Source organism: Oncorhynchus keta, chromosome 35, assembly GCF_023373465.1.
Source record: "Oncorhynchus keta strain PuntledgeMale-10-30-2019 chromosome 35, Oket_V2, whole genome shotgun sequence".
Taxonomy (NCBI): domain Eukaryota; kingdom Metazoa; phylum Chordata; class Actinopteri; order Salmoniformes; family Salmonidae; genus Oncorhynchus; species Oncorhynchus keta.
This window is the reverse complement of record NC_068455.1, coordinates 54,630,506-54,651,680: the sequence shown is the minus strand read 5'-3', so window position 1 is coordinate 54,651,680 and position 21,175 is coordinate 54,630,506. Positions and strand designations below refer to the sequence as shown.

General features: G+C 45.7%; 2 protein-coding genes across 3 annotated transcripts in view; one reads left to right on the top strand and one right to left on the bottom strand.

Annotated features, from left to right (window-relative positions):
- The window catches only part of LOC118369141 (actin-binding LIM protein 2), a 121,731-nt gene that overhangs the window by 3,054 nt on the left and 97,502 nt on the right, over positions 1–21,175 (top strand). Inside the window, exon 1 of one of the 2 annotated variants that reach the window (XM_052495756.1) lies at positions 15,869–16,232. The exons of the other annotated variant lie outside the window; for it this stretch is intronic. Coding sequence (XP_052351716.1) covers positions 16,223–16,232 — 10 coding nt within the window. The 5' untranslated portion in view covers positions 15,869–16,222. Of the gene's footprint in view, positions 1–15,868; positions 16,233–21,175 lie in introns of those variants that run through there. 2 annotated transcript variants of the gene reach the window in all.
- On the bottom strand, positions 3,850–10,909 carry zcchc4 (zinc finger, CCHC domain containing 4). The gene is made up of 12 exons (XM_035752899.2): positions 10,721–10,909; positions 10,364–10,482; positions 8,846–8,928; positions 8,232–8,510; positions 7,922–8,002; positions 5,791–5,863; positions 5,440–5,691; positions 5,195–5,316; positions 4,850–4,925; positions 4,664–4,715; positions 4,329–4,479; positions 3,850–4,102 (listed from the first exon to the last, which is right to left on the bottom strand). The coding sequence occupies exons 1-12, from the start codon at positions 10,806–10,808 to the stop codon at positions 4,030–4,032; spliced, it is 1,449 nt and encodes a 482-aa protein (XP_035608792.1). The 5' UTR covers positions 10,809–10,909; the 3' UTR covers positions 3,850–4,029.

Genomic DNA, 21,175 nt, shown 5'->3' with positions numbered 1-21,175 from the left:
GTGTTTATGAGTGAGTGAAAGGGTTGACATTGAAATCTCAGGTCCACCACTCCCACTAACTAAACTCCATGTTTAAGTCCTGGTTGCTCTGCTGGGACAGAGACATTCCCTCTCCTCTCCACTTCCCTAGTAACAAGGAGTTTCAGAAGTTGAAAACAGGGAAATCACAGTGTCTGGGGTGAGACATGATGCAACGGTGTGTGTGTGTGTGTGTGTGGGATGTGTGAGCAGTTGGATGTAGTCTGAGGGTTTGGCTGTTTCTAATTGATCATTCCCATCACTGAGTATGCGTGTGCGTACAACCTCACGGGAGTGTGTGTGTGTGTGTGTGTGTGTGTGTGCCAGTGCATGTAAGGTCTAAGATGTGTGTGTCACCTGCCGTGGCGTGAGGATGCGTTGAGCTTTGTTTCCGCTGGATGAAAGGATCCCAACAGACCCGCTGGGTGGTTGGTCCTCTGCTTCAAAGGTTACGGGGGGTTCAAAGAGACATCCTATTCCTACGCCAAATGCTACATTTCTTTGCTTAAATCTGGTTCCTTCAGATGTGCGTCACGTAATGTCCTCCAAATATTTTTTTTCTACTTAATTTTTGTACTCTCTAGTGATTATCTTAGTGTCTTTATAGGTCGTGAAAAGGATGACAACTCAGATGTAGGCCTATCTGGTTTTTAGATCATATTTTACCTGTGGCTACCCCCCCCAACGTCCTGTTTGGTGTCCTTAGAGCTCTTGGTGTCCTTAGAGCTCGTGATAAACTTTCTGCCTGTGTGCCTTCAAGGCCAATCACAGAAGCTGACCGTACAGTGTCCAGTTCAGTGTTTAACCCGCATGCTAAGGGCCAAAGGAGAGGGACACCATTTCCTGTGGGCCAATTTTGTCACACGTGACATTTCACTACACACCTCTGGACCTGTCTGTGAGGCAAGGGATCCCACTATCACATAAGTCTGTTCATATCAGTGATAGAGACCAGCGATGCAATAAGGAAGGCTGATACAGGTTATAGAAATAGGGCAGGTAGATTGTGTTAGTGTAGATTTCGATAAGAGATGATGAATTTAGACTTTGGAGGCTTGCTGAAGAGTTTGCTTTGGGATAAGAAGGTGCATTACATGCGCGTGCACGTACGCATGCAATTCGCAGACACACACACACAGTCACCCAACGGCTGTTAACACACAATAACAGGTCCTTGGCTTGTACACCTGAGACAGAGCCAGGCTTGAATGTAGAAATATTCTGGGAATGTACCCAGTCGCTGCACACACACTCCTTGTCCTTACTAGACTCCTTCTGCCATTCTGTCACAGCACAGAACCCCCCATCACAACCATTTTGGCCCACATGGCTATATTGGTTGCTGTCAATTTCAGGCCTGAGGCAGGCAACTGTCAACATTAGGAGCCCGAATGGGCAACATTCTCTCTACAACAGCTGTCGTTTGCCATTTTCACAGTTGGCACAGCTGTGATCGTTAGCTCCACTCAGTGTGTAGCCATTCAATAAATGATGGCTACATGAACTTCACATGAACATGGTGGTCCATGTGTCAATCAACTGGGCCTAACATCTTGCGACCAAAGTGAATTGACAGATGGGTTTTTGTAATTTTGGAAGTACCACAATCTCATTTTGCCGGGCCACATGAGGGGAAACACCCTGGTGCTAGCGCCACAGCAGGAGAAGGGAAATAACGCGCTCGACTCTTATTCTTCGAGGCAACAAATGGAAGGGTGCTTGGAATCAAAAATAGGAAGAAATGCCAGCACAGTACCACAACGACAGGTAGAGAAAGAGAAGCAAGTCGCATCAGTTGAATCAAAACCGAATCCACCCGAGGTGTTACAAAGGACTCACACAAGGGCTTTGTGTGGCCTGGCAAGGACGTCGTCCATTTACAACAAGATCCTGGACCAAAACACGATTCATGTCCACAGGGACCATAAACAGCTTCTGAAATACCAGATAATTAAGTGGACATTATGACAACTGAGAGGAGATACGGGGGGACAGACCGGGCAGTCTGTGTACGTGTGTCCCCACGCATCCTGTTCTTTCATCTCTATTCTGATCCACTTCTCTTTCTACTCCTTCTCATCCCTCCGCTAACCGGTCCCAGTAGTGGTTTGATGTGGGAGGGAAAAAAGAGAAAAGATTAAACAGATTTATTGAATTCGTTGGGAGAAGAGACAGTCCATTCAACCACAGTTAATCACAGATCAAATTAGTTTCTCTCCCTCACCCATAGACTAATTTCCAACTCATAGAGAGGCAGACATCAGATATAGATCTGTTTACCATTTGAAACACCAGTCAGCCCTGTTCAGCTTCAAATGGTCTGCTGGCCATTCACTTTCTTCCTCCTCTCCATCTCTCGCTCTTTCCAGTCACGGTCTCCCTTTTCAGTCTCAGAGGAAGTGTGCCTGACAACTTCAGTCTTGCTCATTTAATGTGGATGATTGCCAGGAAATGATTGACACAGACCAGTAAAACTGGATGTATGGAGCAGCCCAAAGGGACACTGTATCCACTGCACAGGAACTTCAGGGCGTTAGAGCAATTTGAGAATTGATCTCTGCTCAGCTCACTGAAGCAAGGTTGTCCTGAAGAGACCTCTCTACCTCCGAGGAAGAACATTGGGCTGTGTGTGTGTGTGTGTGTTGGGGCGGGTGGTCGCTCACTTCCCTGTGTGTTATGGCTCACTGTGAATCTGTCTTCGTTCCATCTTCCCCATGAATATATGTATGAATCTGTCTGTGTGTGTTCTATTGCTCCCTTGTCCCCATGCAGTGGCCGGTGTGTGTGTGCATGTATGCTCAGTGTCACTTCCGATCAGGGTCTGAGTAAGGTCTTTATGTCCACTCACTGCATTCACTGAAAACACATCAATGAGACGTTCGGATAAGGTTAGGCGGAAGCCACAAGAGGCTACTGGGGTGGGGGGGGGCTCGTAATAATGTCCGGTACGAAGCGAATGGAATGGCATCAAACACATGGAAACCATGAATACCATTCCACTCCAGTGATTAACACTAGCCCGTTCTCCCCAATTAAGGTGCCGGCAACCTCCTGTGGTGGAAGTAAAGGGAATGGTGTCCATGACCTCTACGGGAAGTCATTCTGCCCCCATGTGGCTTACAAAGGAACTCAATGAAAATCTATTTATGAGTCACTCCAGTTCATACGAAAGTGCATTTCTAATTCCAATGCATATCGGGTAGATTCAACATCTCGTCACCACTTGGCCTTGGAATGAAATCTGCAGTAGCTTTTGTTCCAAGGCAGCATTCACATCTCATCTTTTACACTGTTATTCAGCAACCAAACACTCTTAAATGCACCGAGATCCCACAACTATTCCGGAGGGTTCTGAAAGCACCCCCATTGTCTGTTGATTGCCTGCGTTCCTTCTTCTTGGAAGGACATGACTTGAATCTTTAAAAATGTCTTAGTCCAGAGCCGCATGGAACGGATAAAGGAATCCTTTTTCTTAACTTCAGTATCGTATCGTTTGCCCGCGGGGCAGCGGGGGGGCGTTTTTATCCCTCCAACTTGAGCACAGAACTAAAAAAGGTCATGTCCTTCACCTATTTTGTGACATAAGAGATGTCCTAAAGGCGCAGTTCTAGTTTCACACATACATCCAGTCAGGTATATTGACGCCGTGGCAGATACCTACTTGCGGAAACATCCAGCAATCATCTCAAGTAAAGACTAGTAAACGTGCACAGAGCATTCAACTGCGCATTTTGTTCATCGTATAGACATGTTCATACGAGCACTATGGCGCAATTAGACGGTCGCATAAACCAGGAAATCAAGAATTCTGTGAAATAACATGCGATTCCATCTAGATTCGATGCTTTTATTATGCAAAAACATCATGTACAATTAAAAAAAAAAAAAAAAGACTGTCTACAGTACAGAAACCACACATGAAAGACAACTAGCTCTCAATAGCAACTTCACATCTGCTACACACACACACATCTCCCTTGCTGTCTGATTAGGAGAGTGGGATCATGGGACTTATTCTGTCTTCTTCAACTTGTTGGCTCTGCGCTGGGCCCCAGACGTCCTCTTGGAATTCATGGCCTTGGATCTACACACACACACAGAGACAGAGAGAAAGTTGACACACTCACACGTCAGGCAGGCGAACAACCCGTACGAACACTAGTCGTTTAGACTGCATCAACACTGTACCGACATGGGTAGCACAGGCACTACAGATTAGTGTCTTGGGAAATACGTCGCGTCAGCCCTGTGCTCGTCTCTGTGTGTTTAAGGGCTGTGTCTGGGTATATGACACAGGTAATAAAACTCACTTGTTATCGGTCCTCCGTTTGTCTTTGAGGGGGCAGGCTCTGCGCTTGTGCTTCAGACTGCCACAGTTGAAACAGCCTTCCAGACCTGGGCTATTCCCACAGGGGTGGTCTGGGAGGGCACAGCGGGCACAGGACTGGCAGTGGCGCCAGGCTGGGGAGGTGACGAGAGGGCAGAGGTACCAATCAGACCATCACTCCAACCAAAATATTGAACATCGGAGTTTGACGGGGTGGTACCGGGTGGCTCAGTTGGTAGTATGATAAAGTACACAAAAAAAAACAAAAAACATATGCATTCACAACTGTAAGTCGCTCAGAGTCTATGGGATACTCACATGGCTTCACGCACTTCTGACACTCTGAGCAATGCTTCCACACTCTCCCGTCCTGGAAGAGCAAAGGAGACAAAAATGACGAAAAGCCTGATCGGTTGTGAAAAGTGCCACCCGAGAGCTAACCATTTCATCAAGTCGAAACTGTGCAACCTTACTTTTCCCGGCCTGCGACAGGGAAATGCATACCTTTGAAGGGCACAGGTTGCATTTGGTACAATGCTTGTTCCCAGACCACACATATCTCACACAGACTTTGCAGAATCTAAAAGAGAAGTGAAGAGAGACGGATGAATCTAACGTAATCGTGCCTCTGAAGAATTCCTCCAATACTTTCCCACTCAAATTAAATCTCTCATCCGACCAATGAGCTGTTAACAAATATTTTCCATCTAGGATAACATCTTACTGTAATAACAGTTTTTTGGCTCACGTGCGATAGGGAGAGGTGGGTTGTATATTAGGGAGGACGATGTCTCACGAGGTCAGGTGTGTGTGTGTGTGTGTGTGTGTGTGTGTGTGTATATACTGCACCTGTAACCCTCCTCCCTAGGGAGGACTACGTCTCGTGGTGTCAGGTTGGTGAACAGGCGGACTGGGGACTGCTTTCTACCCGTTTTCCCATGTTTGTAGAGGGGATGGTTGTCATAGTCCACCTAGGAGTTTGAGAAAGCACCACATAAATGTATATGTTATGACCCATCAGTATTCTCTAGTCATGCCAATGGGTACATTTGTGAATGCATCGGACGTCTAGAAAAAAGAAAAGGGTGGGTAACCTGGTAGTCTAGCATGGTGAAAGAGGGGAAGCATTCGAGGATGCGTGGCTCAAAGAAGTAAGGGAAGATCCACACTATGGGCATCTCCACAACACCGCCCTCGGAGGTCTGCAGTTTCCGCCAGGTCTCTGAGATCTGAGAGAAACTGTGGGCCAGAGGCTTCACCAGGCCCCCGAACGGAGGGTCGGACACCATGATCACCTTCTCCCCATTTTCCTCGCCGAGGAAGGCTCGGAGGACCCCACTTGCCGCCTGTGTAAAAAAAAAAACATGGATTTCAAAACTAAAAAAAAAAAGAAAAAAAGGATTTATCCAAAGGCTCTAAGACAAACATAAGGTTGAAACTTTTACCTCGCCTCCAAAAAAGTGATGATTGAACATGTTGTAGTGGCAGAACTCATCCGTGCCATAAAACTGGGCATATCTGGAACAGACACAAAAATAAAAACATTCCAGGTTACATTTGCTTTAAAAATGTTTTATTATAACGCCCATAGCAAGTCAATGGTAGTGTGACATTGGTTCAAGGTGGGACCACTACTGTAGGTAGCCTCCTCCTGTAGGTCAGAGAAAGTCAACAGAAGTGTATGGGTGTAAATATAACTTTACAATCTCGGCAAGATAATCACTGAAGGGCACTTAACAGCAGCACACACACACACACACTTTAGCTTGTCAACGCGCCCTTTCCCTTGTTCAACCGGACACATTCCTTGCAGACTAACAGAACGGATCAGAAACAGGAAGTGTGAGCATCACGGAAACATACTGCACATTATGATTATGCCAACATCTATTTTGGGGGATTATAGGGCACAGAACGCTGCACGGTAGGCCTATATACTAATAAACGACACCACTCATTTGTGAACGTCGAGTCAAGAAAGCATTAATTCAAGAGCCATCCTGCAGTCCGCGATCCTGCGAGTTGTTTGACGATTTTGTAGAACGACCCGTATTTTTTGATGATCATGAAAGCCTGGAGAAAGCAGACAACAGACACGCCTCGAGATCAGATACCAGCCTCCTAAAGCCAGAGGCACTAGTTCACCTTCATAATACAAATCACACTGTCAACACATTGCTAGAAATTATTCGGATTTAAGACACAACCACATATTGAATGAAGTGGGATCGTCGGTGCACAACGGTAGCGAATAGATTTTGCGGGCGAGTCTTCAACGCATGTGATTACTAAACTGACAAGTGTGTACGTCTTTCCTAAGCCACGGCAAAGAACGACCCAATAACCGATGGTCAGAGACTGGGTGGTGTCCTCTGGTCCAGATTTTTCTCTCTCAGCCCAGAGTGGTGCCATGGCTCCCCCTGTAGTATATCAAGAAGTACTACAGGAAAAGAGACGAGAGAGGAGCACCCTTCTCAAATCAAAACAGTCATCTGCGCTGCTCGGTTAGGTTGTCAACGAGGTAGCACGGTGCTTCATCCGGAAACATACAACGTCTCTTTCCCATAAAAATCTAAGTTCTACATTCTCAAACTAGTTTTCATTGGGAGGGCAGATATAAAATGCTTTATCACTTTTGCACGTGAAAACAGAATCCTACTCATTACTCCACATGCTTAAATGACGTCCCTTTTGTTTTGAGCCGACTTCACAGTGGGCTTTGACTGGGGCACCCGACTCACACCCGGGAGGTCACCCGGTTCCAAAACTAATGCAATCAACTTCCACCCGGTGCAAAACACGCCTACCAGGGCGCCCAGGACAGATCCATCGAATCCCCTCGTCGTCTCGGTCTCCTCCCCTGTGACCATTCATAGGCAGACCTGCCATAGCCAATGACAGTTACAGGAGAGGGACGAGGCATGTGCTTCCCTGGCCCACCCCTGTCCTCTCCAGAGCACCCCCTCCAGTTCGACCACGCCTGCTACGCACAATGGGCCAACGTCCGCTGCTGCTCCGCCTGGGCTGTGGGCGTGGCCTACAGCTGCCCGGACAGAAAGGGGCGGGACAAAGGTGCCAAGCTCGGGCGGAACAGGAACTCGTGGCGCTTCGGGATGGGCGTCTCTCCGCCTGGCAAAACGACAGGCCCGCGTGGCGTGCTCCACCAGCGGGCGAGCTGTGCCCGGTAGGGTGGGCGAACTACGAGAAGGGCAACCTGGCATTTTAGGACACCGATACGATGAAGGCACTGCAGGAGTCTTCTGCAGCCCTGATGCCCGTGTTTGACAGGGTAAATCATCAGTTCATGGAGCCCCTCTACCCTGTGTTCCGCCTCCTAAGGCCACCGGAGGGAAAGGCGTGGGCTGGTCATATGGAGATACGGGACGTCAACACTCCCATCACAATCCATAAACGTTAATAAGCGTCGCTCAAAAAGAAATAAGTGCATTCATGTACCATTTAAAGTGTGTGCTCAGCTCTAAATTCTTTCGATGCCTGTTTCGGTCACTCATCGCAAATGCTCATCGCTGTAAAATAGTATCTATGCATTGTGTGATCCAATAAAATAAAACTGACCTGAAGTCAATGTCCAGTAGCAGACTCTTCATGGGGTCACTCTTGCCCTCCTGATTTCTTAGCTTGATCAGCTCATGGAGTCTGGAAAAAACAGTGAATTAAACAATCAATCATACAGAAAACCCTGAGCATAACAAAGCACTTTAATCTAATCCAAAATAAAACAGGCCATGTTCAAGAAAACACTCTGGAATGGAGTGAAACGGGGAGGTACCGTGTGAACCAAACGGGCAAAAAAAACTAGAATTAACACAATCTCCGTTTAATCAAAGCGACAGGCAAAAAGACTCAATTAAATCAAACCCCTCACCTGGGTGTTCCGACACAGAGCACCTTCCTGTAGCCCAGTTTGGCCAGAGTATCCAACAGGAAGTGACAGCTGCGGTCGGCAAACAGGTACTGGGCGTTACTCTTCTTGTTCTCCAGCGGTTTGAGCATTAGACTGGGCCTGCTCAGCCGGGCCTCTGTGATGTCATCAGCCTGCGACATCTTGTGAGAAGCGTGGATTTCCCATTCCCCTGGTAGGAGGAGGAGCTGACAGTCCTGGCAGAACCTCCTTCCTAGGGGGAGGGCAAGAAACCTTCTGAACCTGGATTGGAAAGAAGAAAGAAACATTTTAATAGTAGTTGTAGCAGTATTTTATTATTAGTTGTAGATCTATTAGTAGTTGTACAACAACTTTTAATGCTGTTAATGTAATTATTAGACAGTAGTTGACATCTTATTCTTGTTACTAAGCATTTGTTTTAAATTTCACGTGAAAACGAGACGCATCTCAAGAGAGCAAGGATCTTTCTGGCATATTAATAAAAAAAAATAGGTACTTACAATGGAGCTGCTATCCACACACCTATTCTGTTCCATTCTAACATGGAATGGAACCGTGGATAGAGCCCCCTTACAGGTCAAGTGTAGGCCATTTACCTGGAGCAGTACTCCTGATGGGTAAAAGGAGGCATCTTTGACCGGTTCTCCTCCTCTCTGGCCAAAAGCCTGGCCTCAGACACCTACAACACAAGACGCTCAAGTCACACACTTGGTGAAAAATAGGAGAGTGTAGCTAGCCACCTGCACGACCAGACGCACAGGTATTGCATTGCGGTCAACCAACGGTTGCATGCCACACCACCGACTGTGCAGTAGGGCATCAGATGGCACACATCATGTGGTTAGCAGGTTTTAGGCTTTGTAAGATCTGGCATGTGTCTGCAATGTCGTCGGGGAAGAACTCAACCGAGGACTTCCAATAAGTCAAAGGAATCAATAAAGGTACCATAAAAAAAGCACTTGTAGGCTATAGTCAAAAAATATACGTTTACATTTTTAAAAAGTACTGTGTCAGTTTACGATTTACACCGTTAAACTCTATGACAGGCACCTACTGTAACGACATCTGACTATGGAATTCTTGCTACATTTGGTACATTTACATTTGGTAATTCCATTTCGACTGAACTAAAGATCGATGCTGGAAAGTGGTTTGCTTTGCTGCAGTCTCTGAACATGTCCAAACCCACCTGTGCCAGAGTGGCCATCAGGAACTTTTGACGAGGTAGCTAAGCCACATATACAGTGCATTCGGAAAGTATTCAGACCCCCCCGACTTTCCACGTTTTGTTACATTACAGCCCTATTGATTGGGAAGGACAATTGAATAAATTTGTCCCCCCCAATCAATCAGCACACAATAGCTCATAATCACAAAGAAAAAAAAAACAGGTTGACAATTTTGCAAATGTATATATATATATATATGTTTTAAAAAAACTGAAATATTTACTGAAGCAATCAGAACCTTTATTCAGTACTTGGTTGAATCACCGTTGGCAGCGATTACAGCTTTGCGTCTTCTTGGCTATGATGCTACAAGCTTGGCACAGCTGTATTTTGGAGAGTTTCTCCCATTCTTCTTTGCATATCCTCTCAAGCTGTTAGTTGGATGGGGCACGTTGCTGCACAGAGTTCTTGGTGGTTTTAAACTTCTTCCATTTAAGAATAATGGAGGCCACTGTGTTCTTGGTTACCTTCAACGCTGCAGACATTTTTTGGGGTCCTTTTCCCAGATATGTGCCTCGACACAATCCTGTCGGAGCCCTACAACCTCATGGCTTGGTTTTTGCTCTGACATGCACTGTCAGTGGGACCTTATAAAGACAGGTAGCTTTCTTTCCAAATAATATCCAATCAATTGGATTTAACACAGGTAGACTCCAAACAAGTTGTAGAAACATCTCAAGGATGATCAATGGAAATAGGATGCACCCCAGCTCAATTTCGAGTCTCATAGCAAAAGGTCTGAATACTTATGTAAATGAAAAGTTTCCGTTTTAAATGTAATACATTTGCTAAAATAAAAATACTTAACTTTGTGTCTGAATACTTTCCTAATGCAGTGTGTGTAAGCCAACTAAATTTGCCAGTAAATAACATTTAAAAAGCTACCTTATCATCTTCCCACTGAAAGAAATTGCATTCTTTTCTGTCTCTGCACGCTGAGCAGGCATAGAACCTCCGGCCTTTCTCCTCTCCTTTGCAGACCTTCTCAAACAACAAAGTTGGACCTGCATGGGGCAAGAACATCTGCATTACAGTATGCATACTTCACCAAAGAATTCCTTTCTCAGATGTCAATGGTAAAACACAACTTATAATAATATAGCTAGCTTTGGACTGTAGTTAGCTAGATAGTATCTAACGTTATATAATGGATTCATATGGCCCTTTTCCCAAACCTAGCTAAGTAGACGCTAGCAAGCTAGCTAGCTAACATTGCAATCATTCAGACATTTGGGTACTTACCATGCACACAGGATGGTGCTTTTCTGTCTCCCTGTTGAAGGACGATCTCTATTCCAAAGCCGTCTTCATCTGATTCTTTTAGTTGCATGTTCGTAAAAAGTAGCGTAACCAAATATATTTGCTTGATCAAAATATTATACGCATGTCTCTCCTGCCATGCTGTCAGTCGCGAATAATCGACGTCACTCAACGCAACGCCCCTCTATATCACGTTACGTAGTTTTTTTCTTCTTCGATGAGGTTTAACGGCGGTTGGTATCCAAAAAATGAAGCATTACCGCCACCTACTAGACTGGAGTAAAACTCCCTTATACTTTGCTTGAAAAATCAATAAACAAATACCCTACTACAATCACAAAAAAATACAAAAATCACTCCCCTACTCCACTATTTAAATCGATTTAGTCCTACCTCAGACCAACAACCTGAAAGGATGGGACACCACTGCTTAACACACCCTGTAACTCTTCTGATGTCAAGTGTCACACACCGAAATACCTCTCTACAGCTGCCACCACAACCTCTATTTTCTGCTATTTACATTACATTCCTGCAGTACAGTTGATAACCAATGCTATACATACTAAAAATCCAATCTTACTGAAACATATATAACTTGTTGGCCTATCCCTCTGTACTGGTACAGATATACTACTCACACCATTCCTCTCAGGATCCCTCCCCTTGACCCATCTTCCTCTACTTTCTTCACCGCCTCAGCATATGACAACTTCTGCACTACTCTGACCCTGGATACCTCAACCTGCCTCTCACGCACTGGACATTTCTGATCTCCAGCCCATGGGCACCCCTATAATTAACACATACCACTACTTTCCCCAATGATACACATTATTTTGTCTCATGCCCTTCTGCACACTTATCACACCTAGGAACCTCCCTCCTACACACTGCTGCCCATAAGCTTGACACCTGTAACAACGCAATGTATTAGGCACAAAGAGCTAGTACAGTGTCGTGTCTTTGGCTATGCCGGATTAAGTGATATGACATGCTATTCTATAATAATTTATCTGTAATTAATATTACCTGATTGAGCTAATCAGGTAAATGTAATTAACTAGAAAGTCGGGGCACCACAAACTAATATTTACAGAGCTGTTATCTTCCGAATAAACTCTTCATAGTAATATTTTATATCAATATCAGTCAATATTAATCGTCACCTTATTTCAGTCTCATCTGAAAGTTGTACATTCTTGGAACCCTGGCTAACAAGTTGAATCAGCAATACAAAATTGGGTTTAATTATGTATTTACTAAATACCTAACTAATCACACAGAATTACATATACACAGAATGAACCATACATTGATTACAAATTATGTCATAAAGGAAAACGTCCCTAGCGGACGGAACAGATATGACAGCTGGTTACCCAAAGAAAAGGGGTCTGGGTTTGAGTGAAAGAGCGGGAAGACTGAAGAACAAAGGGAGAAGCAATGTTTCTAACGGGCCGTAGGCAGCTACTCTATCGTAAATACAGAATCTTATGCATTCTAATTTACTGCCCATTTGGAAATGGAAAATGCAATAAATATTTACTCTGAGCTGCGCTGCGCTTCGGTAGGTTGGTCGTAGATGCTGGTCGTGTTGGCCAACAGAGATCTTCCTGTCCTCGGAATAATGTCTCAGGTGGTAAATTGGATACGTTGTAGTAATGTTGTGTCCTCTCCTAGCCCACGTTTGCAAATCAAATCAAATTTTATCTGTGAAAACCCAATTGCAGCTGCTGTTGCTAACTCAATGGCTAGGAGGTATCACTTCTGTAGTGAATAAGAGTTCAAAGTTCATACAATTCGCAACCAAAGCTCACGCTGAGGTTGGCTTAGTTCTGTAGTTATTATCTGAACCCTTCTGACATCGGATGGTCATCCTAATGTACCCGGAACAGAAAGTTATATTGTGGTCAAGGCTTTATATAGGAAGGGAGAGGAGGGCGTGTTTCATAGTTTATAACCAATGTCTCTTCACGTGGGCGGGCCACTGAGTCGGGCCTAATTCACTCATGAAAACCCAAATCTCACATTTTAGAAGCTAAACAATTCCATGTGAATCTGATAACTATAATGTGTAGACTTTCCACTGTACCGTTTATGTCATCCTATCATTGATAAGAATGTCTCAGATGACAACCGAACTGACATCATATTCATTAAGTACCAACGCATATGTTCAACTGGTTGGATTACCAAAATATTTCCCCCCAACTTCTGATGTTCCCAGAATCTCTGTTTAACAAAGGCTATTCAAGAGTCCCTCTGTAGAGTCAAGAGAGAGGGAAGGGATAAAGGTATTTATGGGGGGGGTCATAAACCTTACCCACAGGCCAACGTCATGACAACAGGATAACTTATGATGTAGGTACCCTAACATAACTTTGTTGGGCAAAGATTCAACATCAAGACTCAAAAGAACAGACAATGACTCTTCTGTTTCACCACTCACGCTATCCTGTCACGACGAGCATCACAAACACCGGGAATCTTCCCCTTCAGTTGGTCAACTTTGACATTTACTGCTACCCCCAGTATTCACGCCTTTCAATGGCACCCTTTTCTTGAATGCAAAACAATTCACATTTCTTGCCCCCCATTCGTTTAACGCGGAGCACCTTCTCGCTCTGACCAGCAGAAACACAAACAATTATCACGAGACCACTTCTGGTTACCCTCACTGATTCCACAGCGTCCAACTCTGTTTTCACCCACCCTGAAACCACAAATGGATCAGCCAAAAGGCAAGGGTCCACTTTTTCCAAAAACATAATTCTATTGTCACAGACTCATCTTTATCCTGACACTCTGTGCAAGACTCAGGCTCTGAGAACTTCACCATGCCTACCACCTCAAATACGTCAACCTCATTCGCTTCCATTTCTCCTCCTGTCGTCACCTCACTCGGCTTACACTTTCTATCATTCTTCTTTAACAACCCATCTTCCTTTTCCCTGCCATTTTCAAGCTCAGCCTCTTCCTCCATCTCTCTCTTAGACCTCCTCTGCCTCTCCTTTTCCATTCCTCCTCCGTATTCCAGGTATACGTCTCCTTATGATAATACTGCACTTCTCCTGACATACATCTTGTTCTTGCCTTCTCAAGGGATTCCATTTAACCGTCTGTCACAATCTCCGTACAATCAGCACGATCCCCTCTGGATGTAACGCTCAACAGTGCCTCCCACTTATAAAGCAGTTGCTTCGTCTTGATGCACTTTTTAATCGAAAGCTACCACAACGCTTTTCCATTTCAAACAAGCACGCTCTTCCAACCACCGTCCACCGCCTCCGCTAGTCACCCACCTCCATATTGCGTTACATTGTTTCCACCCTAAAGTAGAAATAAACTCAGCAAAAAAATAGAAACATCCTCTCACTCTGTTTATTTTCAGCAAACTTAACATGTGTAAATATTTGTATGAACATAACAAGATTCAACAACTGAGACATAAACTGAACAAGTTCCACAGATATGTGACTAACAGAAATGGAATAATGTGTACCTGAACAAAGGGGGGTCAAAATCAAAAGTAACAGTCAGTATCTGGTGTGGCCACCAGCTGCATTAAGTACTGCAGTGCAGCTCCTCCTCGTGGACTGCACCAGATTTGTCAGTTCTTGCTGTGAGGTGTTACTCACGCACAGAAAGAGCAGTATGGCTGGTGGCATTGTCATGCTGGAGGGTCATGCAGGAGCCTGAGCCTGCAGGAAGGGTACCATATGAGGGAGGAGGATGTCTTCCCTGTAACGCACAGCGTTGAGAATGGAGGGATTGTGCATTCCTGGTGTAACTTGGGCAGTTGTTGTTGCCATCCTGTACCTGTCCCGCAGGTGTGATGTTCGGACGTGCCGATCCTGTGCAGGTGTTGTTACGCGTGGTCTGTCACTGCGAGGACGATCAGCTGTCCGTCCTGTCTCCCTGTAGCGCTGTCTTAGGCGTCTCACAGTACAGACATTGCAATTTATGGCCCTGGTCACATCTGCAGTCCTCATGCCTCCTTGCAGCATGCCTAAGGCACGTTCACGCAGATGAGCAGGGACCCTGGGCATCTTTATTTGGTGTTTTCAGAGTCAGTAGAAAGGCCTCTTTAGTGTCCCATGTTTTCATAACTGTGACCTTGATTGCCTACTGTCTGTAAGCTGTTAGTGTCTTAACGACCGTTCCACAGGTGCATGTTCATTCATTGTTTATGGTTCATTGAACAAGCTTGGGAAACTGTGTTTAAACCCTTTACAATGAGGATCTGTGAAGTTATTTGGATTTTTACTAATTATCTTTGAAAGAACGGGACGTTTCTTTTTTTGCTGAGTTTATGAGGTTATGATGAACAATGTAACCAATGTTTCATCTGAAAATGTTAACTTAGTTGCAACATTGTATATTGTGCTTGTTTTCATCTGGACGAAACGGCATAGCAGCATTGCAGTAAAGCCTGCTCTTTGCCCATCAGGCCATACAAAAAGCATAGGAAAGTAAAAATCCTTAGACCTTGAATAACACTTTAGGCTACTGCAGGCTGTTCTGTATTGTACTCTATACACAGTTTTTTTTTAAATGTATTGATTTCTGATATATTTCAAATGAAAAATGGTTGTTTATGAGGTTATAATGAATTCCAATTATTGTGTGTAATAACTCAATGAATAATTGTATTGATTATCAGTCATGGATTTTGTGCATTTCAAACACTTGAATGTTGGAAATGAAAAGTGATGTAGGCCTTTGTAAAAATGTCTATAGGCTAATATAATAAGCATAACATAATATGCCTATAGATAGGCCTAAGAAAGGCCAACAATAATATTAGGGGAATGTACTTTTCTCTGAAGAACTAGACATCACTCCAGGCTACAGCATTGTGTCCAAAACATTGGCTGATAAATGACCGTTTTGTCTCCCTTTTTCTACGACTGATAAAAGAGCCTCTTCGGGAAGAATATACACCGCCGTTGTTGCAGTGCCTCTGCTCTATCGCACAGTGCATTCCAACACGTCTTGTTTACACTGCGTCGCGGTGGTACCACTCGGAAATTGAAATTGAAGTCACACAGTTTCTATTGGTATAAACGCAATTTCCCAGACGCCCTTGTTCGTGGGGAGCCCAGTGGAGCTGTTGAGGCGCTATTGATCGCCTGTTTCGAGTGATGCTCCTGCTGAAGCAGCGACGCAAGCGTCAAGCGCGACAGTACGCCCACACCCAACCCGTGCTGTCGGAAAGGGAGTAAAACAACTACTGTGCCGCATAATACGATATTGCTATATGCCAGTATCAGCGCTAATTGACGGCGGCAGAACATTTCATAGCTTCGACATTGTACTACAGGATACATCTCTGAAGGGACATAGGGGAGTCGACTTATTAAGCATCTTCTGCAGGGAGGCATCATCAATGTGCAGTCTACACTCCTGACCAGAGGTGTGTAGTTGAATGAGGCTGTAGCCACTGTACATCGGATTGTGAAGAAACATCCTGCGATTACCATGAGCACAGGTAAAGTCTTATTCTAGTCTATACCAGACTGTAGTTTATATGAGCCATGCTTTGATGATAGCAATTCTATGACAATTACCAGTTTGTATGCTGCCATTGTCATCATCCTATGGCACTATCGGCTATTACACAGCAAAGCAGTTACTGAATCAAGACATGCATAATGATAGTCATATAATATCCGTTGACAATGTTTACACTGACATGTAAAGCACGCTGCAGATACCAATCTAAGACAACGGTCCTAATTGAGCTATAGCTCTCCCACTGTGAAACACCATTTTTATGGCTTACAGTATGTGGTGTAGAAACGCCCACTAGGCGTCTACTTCCAGGCATCATTGCCTTGGCGTTATGTTGCAATGCAGTCTCCCCACATCGACAGGGTCATCATAGCTACAGGCTGATACGCTGGTCTCACGTGAGGACATCAGTGTTTCAAGTCTGCGATGTGTCCATCCTGTGTAATGTTATATTACTACATTTGAATGACTATGGGCATGACAAAAAGCACAGTACAGTAGCTGAACAGTTGAATAAAGAACATCATTGTTATGAACACCATCACGTCAAGAAGACTTACTGTGTGATGAGCGTAGGTATCGGGCGCCTTAAACCCGCATTCAGTTCAACCCCTTTGGCGCCCCCCTTTCGTAGGCCCGTGGATACCCCCCCCCCCCCCCCGCAAAAAAATGACGTTACTTTTATGTCATATGTTGTCACGCCCTGACCTTTAGATATCTCTGTTTTCTATATATTTTGATTAGGTCAGGGTGTGACTAGGGTGGGTACTCTAGTGTTGTATGTCTCGGGTTTTGTATGTCTAAGGTTGTTGTATGTCTAGGGGTTTTTGTATGTCTATGTTGGCCTGATATGGTTCCCAATCAGAGACAGCTTTTTATCGTTGTCTCTGATTGGGGATCATATTTAGGCAGCTCTGTTTCCCACTTTCTGGTGTGGGATCTTGTCTATGTGCAGTTGCCTGTCAGCACTCGTTTGTATAGCTTCACGTTTCGTTTCGTTATTTTGTTCGTTTGTTCAGCGTACATTCATAAATAAGAATGCACGCATATGCAATAATTAAAGAGCAGCAGTAAAATAACAGTAACAAGGCTATATACAAGAGGTACCGGTACAGAGTCAATTTTAATAAATAAGAATGTACGCATACCACGCTGCGCCTTGGTCCAATCCTTATAACGATCGTGACAGAAGTGTGTGTCATCAGCCCGGTGCCACCTGTACCGGTCCCACGCATTAGCCCTCCAGTGCGTCTCCACAGTTCAGTAAGTTCTGTGCCTTCTCCTCGCACTCGCCCTGAGGTGCGTGTCATCAGCCCGGTGCCACCTGTACCGGTCCCACGCACCAGGCCTCCAGTGTACCTCCACAGTCCAGTATGTCCTGTTCCTGCTCCTCGCACTCGCCCTGAGGTGCGTGTCCCCAGCCCGGTACCACCAGTGCCGGCACCACGCATCAGACCTCAAGTGCGCCTCCACAGTCCAGTACGTCCTGTGCTTCCTCCCCGCACTCACCCTGAGGTGCGTGTCATCAGCCCGGTACCACCAGTACCGGTCCCACGCATCAGGCCTCCAGTGCGCCTCCACAGTCCAGAGGTTCCGGCGACAGTTCCCAGTCCAGAGCTTCCGGCAAGAGTTCCCAGTCCAGAGCTTCCTGCGACAGTTCCCAGTCCAGAGCTTCCTGCGACAGTTCCCAGTCCAGAGCTTCCTGCGACAGTTCCCAGTCCAGAGCTTCCTGCGACAGTTCCCAGTCCAGAACTTCCTGCGACAGTTCCCAGTCCAGAGCTTCCTGTGACAGTTCCCAGTCCAGAGCTTCCTGCGACAGTTCCCAGTCCACAGCTTCCAGCGACAGTTTCCAGTCCAGAGCTTCCGGCGACAGTTTCAAGTCTGGAACCTCCAACGACGGTCCACAGTCTTGAACCTCCAACGATGGTCCACAGTCCGGAACCTCCACCGACGGTCCACAGTCCGGAACCTCCAGCGACAGTCCACATTCCGGAACCTCCAGCGACGGTCCCCAATCTTGGGTCTCCGGCGATGATCCACGGTCTGGTGCCACAAAAGCGGAGGGATCAGTGTAAGCAGGGGGGACTGCGTCCAGAACCGGAGCCGGCACCAAGGGTAGATGCCCACCCGGAACCTCCCCTATAGTTTCAGGTTTGCGGCCGGCAGCCTGCACCTTTGTGGGGGGGGGGGGTACTGTCACGCCCTGACCTTAGATATCTCTGTTTTCTATATATTCAGGTTAGGTCAGGGTGTGACTAGGGTGGATACTCTAGTGTTGTATGTCTAGGGTTTTGAATGTCTAGGGGTTTTGTATGTCCAGGGGTTTTTGTTTTTCTATGTTGGCCTGATATGGTTTACAATCAGAGACAGCTGCTTATCGTTGTCTCTGATTGGGGATCATATTTAGGCAGCCCTGTTTCCCACTTTCTGGTGTGGGATCTTGTCTATGTGCAGTTGCCTGTCAGCACCCGTTTGTAGAGCTTCATGTTTCATTTTGTTATTTTGCTAGTTTGTTCAGCGTACATTCATAAATAAGAATGCACGCATATGCAATAATTAAAGAGCAGCAGTAAAATAACAGTAACAAGGCTATATACAAGAGGTACCGGTACAGAGTCAATGTGCGGGGGCACAGGTTAGTCGAGATAATCGAGGTAGTATGTATATGTACATGTAGGTAGAGTTAAAGTGACTATGCTTAGATGATAAGCAGAGAGCAGAAGCAGCGTAAAAGGGGGGGGGGCACTGCAAATAGTTTGGGTAGCCATTTGATTAGCTGTTCAGGAGTCTTATGGCTTGGGGGTAGAAGCTGTTAAGAAGCCTTTTGGACTTAGACTTGGAGCTCCGGTACCGCTTGCCGTGCGGTAGTAGAAAGAACAGTCTATGACTAGGGTGGCTGGAGACTTTGACAATTATTAGGTCCTTCCACTGACACCGCCTGGTATAGAGGTTCTGGATGTCAGGAAGCTTGGCCCCAGTGATGTACTGGGCCATACGCACTACCCTCTGTAGTGCCTTGCAGTTGGAGGTGGAGCAGTTGCCACGTCAGGCAGTGATGCACCAGTCAGGATGCTCTTGATTGTGCAGGTGTATATACGTTTTTGAGGATCTGAGGACACATGATAAATCTTTTCAGACTCCTCATGGAGAATAGGCGTTGTCATGCCCTCTTCACTAATGTCTTGGTCTGTTTGGATAGTTTGTTGGTGATGTGGACACCAAGGAACTAGAAGCTCCAATACAGCCCCGTCATTGAGAATAGGGGCATGCTCGGTCTTCCTTTTCCTGTAGTCCACAATCATCTCCTTTGCCTTGATCACGTTGAGGGAGAGGTTGTTACCCTGGCACCACATGGCCTGGTCTCTGACCTCCTCCCTATTGGCTGTCTCATCGTTGTCGGTGATCAGGCCTACCACTATCGTCGGCAAACTTAATGATGTTATTGGAGTCATGCCTGGCCATGCTGTCATGGGTGAACAGGGAGTACAGGAAGGGACTGAGCACGGGTCCCCCGTGTTGAAGTTCAGCGTGGCAGATGTGTTGTTACCTACCCTTACCACCTGGGGCGGCCCATCAGGAAGTCCAGGATTCATGACCGCCTAGGAACAGAAGGTTAACTGCCTTGTTCAGAACGACAGATTTTACCATGTCAGCTCGGGGATTCGATCTATCTAGGTGTTTAGTCCCATGGTCCTTAGCTTAGTGATGAGCTTTGAGGGCACTATGGTGTTGAACACTGAGCTGTAGTCAATGAATAGCATTCTCACATAGGTTTTCCTTTTGTCCAGGTGGGAAAGAGCAGTGTGGAATGGAATAGAGATTGCATAATCTGTGGATCTGTTGGGGCGGTATGCAATTTGGAGTGGGTCTAGGGTTTCTAAGGGTGTTGATGTGAGCCATGACCAGCCTTTCAAAGCACTTCATGGCTACAGACGGGTCTGTAGTGGTTTAGGCAGGTTACCTTAGTGTTCTTGGGCACAGGGACTATGGTGGTCTGCTTGAAACATGTTGGCATTACAGACTGAGTCAGGGACAGGTTGAAAATGTCAGTGAAGACACTTGCCAGTTGGTTGGTTACATGTCCTGGTAATCCTTGTGAATATTGACCTGTTTAAAGGTCTTACTCACATCGGATACAGAGAGCATGATCACACAGTCTTCCGGAACAGCTGATGCTCTCATGCATGCTTCAGTGTTGCTTGCCTCGAAGCGAGCATAGAAGTAATTTAGCTTGTCTGGTAGGCTCGTTTCACTGGGCAGCTCTCGGCTGTGCTTCCTTTTGTAGTCTGTAATACGTTGCAAGCCCTGGCACATAAGACGAGCGTTAAGGCCAGTGTAGTATGATTCATTCTTAGTCCTGTATTGATGCTTTGTCTGTTTGATGGTTCATCGGAGGGCATAGCGGTATTTCTTATAAGCGTCCGGGTTAGAGTTCCGCTCCTTGAAAACGGCAGCTCCACTCTTTAGCTCAGTGTGGATGTTGCCTTTAATCCATGGCTTCTGGTTGGGGTATGTACGTACGGTCACTATGAGGATGACGTCATCGATACACTTATTTCAATTATTGATGAAGTCACTGACTGATGTCACTGGCTGATGTCACTGGGGGCGGAGTTAGCCTGCAGACTTCTTTCATACTATCCAGGTCTGTGCTCAAACAATTCGAGCTTCTACTTTTAAAATTCCACCTTTCCAGAAATAAGTCTCTCACCATTGCCGCTTGTTATAGACCCCCCTCAGCCCCAGCTGTTCCCTGGACACCATATGTGAAATGATATGTGAATCAACCAGGATCTCAGCAATCACTACCTGATTGCCTGCATCCGTAATGGGTCCGCAGTCAAACGACCACCCCTCATTACTGTCAAACGCTCCCTAAAACACTTCAGTGAGCAAGCCTTTCTTATCGACCTGGCCCGG

Bases quoted from the DNA above. Each gene is read 5' to 3' on its own strand.
- zcchc4 (XM_035752899.2), bottom strand. From the start codon at position 10,808: ATGCAACTAAAAGAATCAGATGAAGACGGCTTTGGAATAGAGATCGTC. The intron at 5,692-5,790 runs GTAAAAGTTTCA...TTTTTTACACAG, and splicing joins ATCACTTTTTTGGAGGCGAG to GCGGCAAGTGGGGTCCTCCG. The intron at 4,716-4,849 runs GTATGCATTTCC...TTGCTCTTCCAG, and splicing joins GCAACCTGTGCCCTTCAAAG to GACGGGAGAGTGTGGAAGCA.